Source organism: Benincasa hispida, chromosome 1 (genome assembly GCF_009727055.1).
Source record: "Benincasa hispida cultivar B227 chromosome 1, ASM972705v1, whole genome shotgun sequence".
Classification (NCBI taxonomy): Eukaryota; Viridiplantae; Streptophyta; class Magnoliopsida; order Cucurbitales; family Cucurbitaceae; genus Benincasa; species Benincasa hispida.
Window position 1 is genome coordinate 93,818,299 of NC_052349.1, and position 5,998 is coordinate 93,824,296.

Below are 5,998 nucleotides of genomic sequence, written 5' to 3' on the forward strand. Positions count from 1 at the left end.
AAAATTCATCAAAATTTGATGTTAATTTTTATTATTTATGATGTAAACTTTGTATTTTATAAAAATATTGAGTCTCTAATTAATTTATTAGTTTAGTTATGCAAGAAATCTCATTAAATCTTAACATAAATTTCTACAATAGAGACTAAATTGTTGCAAATTTGAGAGTATAAGGATTGAATTGTTACATAGTAGTTCAATGACTAAATTGTTACAAAATTAAAAGTTCAAAGAATAAATCGTTGCAAACCAAAATTTAAGAGACTAAATTACTTTTATGAAAATTCACTAAAAAAATGATTTTTAACCTAAAAAGGGAAAATTTTCACAGATAGAACATGTCAAATTATTTACAAAAATTAAAAAAAAATATTGATAGACATTGATAAACTTCTATCAACATTTATCAATGATATACTTCTATTAGTTTCTATCACTGACAGACTTCTATCCATCTCTATCAAAGAAGATTAAAATTTTGTTATTTTATTTAAATAATTTTTTTTTAATTTTTGAAAACTTCCAAAAATCTATATATATATATTTCGTGAAAATAAAACAAAGGCAAAGATATTTCGTAGGGGAGAAAAGTGATAATAAAAACAGAAGAGAGGAAAGAAGAAGAGTCCACAATTCTTTATAGGATGCCATTATCTTTCTTAATTCAACCGTTAAGCAAGCAACCAAGAAAGCACAGGGAAACACGTTTGATGTAGTCGCCTCTTCCCCACACCCACTATAAAGTTAAAGTTGGTTCAACAATAAAGAAATTTGGCACCCATTTCCCATCTCTATACACACATACTTGGCTCACCGTTTTTCCCCTTTTCTCTCTTTCTCCCTCTCTCTCACTTCTTCTTCTTCTTCTTCCAACCCAAAGAAAACATAGAAATCTCTTAAAACTTGAACCCAAAAGTTGAATTCCAACGACCAAACACCCCATTTTTCAGTCCTCTACAAAGAACCAGAGCTTAGAGAGAGCAGAAACAGAAAGGGGTTGCTCTAACAAGAAATTTCTTTCAACAATTCAGCATGTAGCTGAGGAAGAAGCTTGCAAGTAGTGAAGGAGAGTGAGAGAGAGAGAGAGGGAGAAAACCCTTGTCTCTGATTTTTCTTTTTTTTCCCTTTTGGTTGTCGTGTACAGCTTTTTAGAGGGTACTGTTTTTTTTTTTTCCTTTGATTTTTTTGGTTGAACTTTTCTGGATTTTTAGTGGTTTGTGTTCTTCAATCAACTGTTGTGGTTTTTTTCTGAATTTTTTTTGTGGGTCTTTTGAGCAGAAATTTGCAGAGAACTTTCGGCAACTGGGTCAGTTTCTGGTGGTAATTGCAACTTCTTCTTCTCTCTCTGTTTTTAGCTTTCACTTTTAGTGCTTTTGCTTCTGTATTCTGCTGTTGTTAATGTTTAACTTGTTCAGATTAATCCCTTCTCCTCTTTTTTTCTCTCTTCTAAATTGGGGTTTGGTTAAATTTTGTGTGTGTTCTGGGTTGGATATGGACTTGATGTTGCTAATTCCTGTAAACTATGGTTTTGTTTTGCTTTGCTTTGAGTTACCGTAAAATGTTCTCTGTTTTTGGTAGGAATTTTGGGTGTTTATGTTTCTGGTTTTTACTCGTGTTTGTTGTTATCTGATCGAAAGATGTAAGGTACCCCTGCTTTTTCCAGGTTGAGAAGAGGTGTCTCCTCAGAAAGAGGTTGTTGTGGTCTAGCTCAGGAGTAGTGCCCTTAGTGTCGAGACGATCCTCTTAAAGACGAAGGTACGAAATTGAACACGGAGGCTAGGGAATGGATAAATTCCTTTGACCCGTCATTCTGAACCATTTTGAGGTTTGGTAGGGATTTGTGTCTGTACTTTCTGTGTTGGTGATCAACTTGGTATTGATTTATGCCCTATGGTTTGTTTTGCTACTAATCACTGAGGAAAATTCTGTTTTGGATAGGAGTCTGGTGTGTATGCCTTTACTTGTATTCGTTGTTATTTGATCGATGTTTGCCAAGCAATTAGACAGAAAAATTATTCTATAATTGATTACTGATACCGGAAAAATGGCTGCACCGAAGCTGAAGCTTCCACTTTCCATCTCTTTCAGGGAACAAATTAATTGAAGGTAGATGGGAAAGAAAGGCAGTTGGTTTTCAGTTATTAAGAGGTTTTTCACTTGTCAGTCAGGAGAGGCAAGTTGTTTCTTGACTTCTTATTTTGCGAGTATGTGTGTATGGATGTAACTATCAGTGACGATGAACATTGTTATATATGTACTTTCTTTTGTTTGCACGATCGTTTTTTTTTCTCAGTATTGATTTTGATCACAAATGTGTGAAAATAGACGGACAATTCGACATTTTTGACTGTGAACATTGTGGTTTGATAATATAGCAGGATCATGAGAATAACCGCAGAAATGAAAGGAAAGGAGATGGGAAAGGAGAGTCCACTTCCTTCATTCCTATCTTTAGAAAGCCAAGCAGTGTCGAGAAAATATTTAGTGATTTTGAGAGGGAGCAGCAAATTGTAGCTTTCCGGCCTCCTGCTCCTGAACGACCATCTACACCATCCTATGTACCTCCTCCTCAACCAGCTCCCCCTCGGGCTCCTTCTCCTCCTAGAGCTGCTCCTCCAAAGGAAACATCTCCCAAGGTTTCTCCTCCCAGAGTTGCTTCTCCTCCTCGAGCTTGCTCATCATCAACAGTTGTCGATCATCACGAGGTAGCTAGCAACACTCCAACAATTGTCGATCATCATGAGGAAGTCAGCCACATTCCAACGGCCATCAATCATCACGAGGAAGTCAGCAACATTCCAAAACCAACCAAAATGAACCATCATTCTTCTGCTATTAAGATCCAAGCAACCTACAGAGGTTATGTGGTAAGCTTCGTTTTCATTATAATTTGATCAGTGTAAGCTATAAAAAGAAAAATAATAATAATAAAATTGAAACTGTTAAACACGAAATCAAGGTACTGCATCTGGTCTACAACATTTGCAATGAACTGCTATAATTTTTCAGGCAAGGAAAAGCTTCAGGGCGTTGAAGGGTCAGGTGCGGCTTCTAGGTGTTGTACAAGGGAATAATGTGAGGCGCCAGACATTGAATGCTAAGAAACAGATGCAACTTTTGGTTCGGGTGCAATCTCAGATACAATCACGACGGATTGAAATGCTCAATAACCAGAGGCAACTCCAGGATCATCCCAATGATAAAGAAGTTCACAGTACCTTTGATGTGGTACGTGTTCTAGTTCCTTTTGAAATTTCTTCTTTTTTCTGGTATGAACGAATACACTAGAGCTTATTTAGTTACGTTTCATTTTTTTCATTTTTCAAGAAAGAAAACAGAAGTGTTTGGTAATTGTTTCTCAGTTCTACTTTTAGAATTATAAAAAGGTGACAGTTATATTTTTTAAAATAAAACGTTCATAATTATTATGTCAATTCATAATCCATTTGTGACATTTCTCCGAAGGTTAACAAGAAAGAGATTTTAACTTCTAAGAACACTCAACTTCCATTGTCTTTGGAGACTTTCATTCTATATCTTCTGTTTGTTTTATCTATACATAGTTTTCTTTTACTTGAGGAAACGGTATCGAGGTGTCATTTTAATGGTACCGAGTTTGGAAAGATTTTTCTGAGTTGTTTTCTCAATCTTTGGTCTATAATGCTTATGCTTGTGAACATCTGCATAGTCTGAGGGAGGTAACCATGAAAATTGGGACGAAAGCTCAATAACAAAGGAAGAAAAAGATGCCCGATTGCAGAGGAAGGTAGAAGCAGCCATTAAACGAGAACGAGCGAGGGCATATGCGTACTCCCAATCCCACCAGGTAACCCCCCTAGAGATTCGATCGTAATCCACATCGGTAACTTGTTCGGAAGACGTATGTTTTATATGCTGCATTTTAAATGCTGATTCTTGCTCGAAACTTGCAGAGAACCACTCCGAGGTTGGGACAAGATTCTCAAATGGATACTTGCTCCATGGGAGTTCCGAGGTGGTTGAAATGGTTAGAAGGTCAGTTACCTACTGAAGGTTCTCCGAAGCATCCTCTACCGAGACCTTTAACTCCTCAGCCAGAGCAGAAGTTGAGTCCACGGTCTCCTTCAAGCAACAATAGACGACACAATTTCGGCTTAGATGGTAGGGATACTCCCACACCAAAGTCCACAAAATCAACAGCATTCTCAAATGCAAAGCCTGCTCGGTCTCCACTTCGATTGAGAACCCCTCCAACAGCAATGTCGACCATCTCCAACGACTCGAGATCACGAGGCAGCCGGGCTTTGTCTCCTTTCGACATGAGGTTAAAGGATGATGACAGCCTTGTAAGCTGCCCTCCATATATGGCACCACACTATATGACTCCTACGATTTCGGCCAAAGCGAAAGTTCGAGCTCGTAGTAACCCGAGGGAGAGGTTTCCAGGTACGCCAAGGAGCGATGCATCTAGCAGGAGGCAGTCGTTTCCACCAACTCAAGGCATTGGATCATTTAGGAACAGAGGTTTGATGTCGTCGCCGAAGGATCATGCAACTTTAGACGACAACCAATCTTTACGATCGGTTGGGAACTTCAGCTTTGCTTCGCTTCCAACTGGAACTAGAAGGAAACCATTTAACAGATTTGTGTGATTCTATTAACCCCTTTTTCTTCTTGTTCCTGTGTTTCTAATGATAATTGAGTGTATTTATTGTTATATGGTTTTGTGTTGCAAAAATACTGATTTGTAATAAGAAACTCAAGGTTTGGAATTGGGTTTGGGTTTGTTGGGTTTTTGTTTGGGTTTTTTCAATGTTATACTTGACTACTTCACATTTTCTTGATTATGAGATGATTGAATTTTATTTATATCTAAAAAGCTTGGATGAACTCAGCGTTTTCCCCCCTTAAATGTTTTCACTTATTACAATTTTGCCCCTAAAAGAATCAAATATGCTGTAGAACTTGAGGTTCTATTCCATCTAGTTTATGTACATTATTAATATAATCATAATGCTAACTTTAACATCCTTATTAGTATGCCACCTTCTACCATATCTATCAAGTGAATATCTGTCTGATAAAAAAAAAAAAAAAAAAAAATTTTTTTTACTATTTTTCTATTTTTAAAAATTCTCTTAAATTATTTTCTAAATGATTACTGAACACATATTAAAAACATTAAAAATAAAAAACCAAAAATATAATTTTGTTTCTTAATGAATTCATTGCTTTCAAATTGCTACCAAATGCACAAGTTTTTAGTTCCTCTTCTAAATTTCAAGGAATTAGTAGAAGATTTGTATTTTCTTCTCTTAGATAACATTTTTCACCTCTTAATTTCAACTAACTAACAAAGTATTATAATATAATCTTTTTAGGCAATTATGCCACATAAGTTTAATATTAATCAATGGTAACACTAAAATGGAAAACTTAAATATATTGATTAAAATGAAATTTCTAAACAATAGGAGTTACGATGAAGAAATACTCAAACATTAGGACTAAGATATATATTTAGCCTAAAAAATATAATTCAAATTGAAGAATTATATCAATTTTTTAAAGTACTTGTCTTAAAATTTGAGGATCAAGTTTATGATTTATTTAAATATATACACAGAGGTGTCTCGATAATATTAAATAAACAGTTAAAATTTTCAACTACTTTTCTTTTATATTATAAATCAAATAATCAACCAACAAAAAAAAAAAAAAAATCCAGAAATACTTTTCAACTTTCTTAAAGTAAGGAAAATGTTTTCTTGATTTTTTTAAATAATGTAATTTAATTAAATATTGATAAAAATGTGGTGGATTGAAAAGTATTGACAAATTTAGGGTTGCTAAATCGCCTATCTGTACACAATTTAACGTTAATATAACCACTATCCATATTTTCAGGATAAATCGTGTACAGGACACGCGACTTAGGTGGCATGCTAACAAAAAGCCACTGAAAAAACTAATAGGCCATTCATATCCAAAATCATGCAAAATCGAGGACACCATCCAC

At 35.0% G+C, this 5,998-nt stretch overlaps 1 protein-coding gene across 4 annotated transcripts; it reads left to right on the top strand.

Annotated features, from left to right (window-relative positions):
• The first annotated feature begins 682 nt into the window (after positions 1–682).
• Positions 683–4,826, top strand: LOC120083786 (protein IQ-DOMAIN 14-like). 4 transcript variants are annotated; one of them, XM_039039661.1, is made up of 8 exons: positions 683–1,155; positions 1,279–1,320; positions 1,664–1,755; positions 2,089–2,173; positions 2,376–2,867; positions 3,010–3,228; positions 3,689–3,826; positions 3,933–4,826. In XM_039039661.1, the coding sequence occupies exons 4-8, from the start codon at positions 2,111–2,113 to the stop codon at positions 4,629–4,631; spliced, it is 1,611 nt and encodes a 536-aa protein (XP_038895589.1). In that variant the 5' UTR covers positions 683–1,155; positions 1,279–1,320; positions 1,664–1,755; positions 2,089–2,110; the 3' UTR covers positions 4,632–4,826. The 4 variants fall into 4 exon arrangements, with proteins under 4 accessions (XP_038895589.1, XP_038895596.1, XP_038895612.1 ...); XM_039039676.1 differs by having other exon boundaries at positions 686–1,155; positions 2,379–2,867; XM_039039668.1 differs by lacking the exon at positions 1,664–1,755.
• The last annotated feature ends 1,172 nt before the right edge of the window (positions 4,827–5,998 follow it).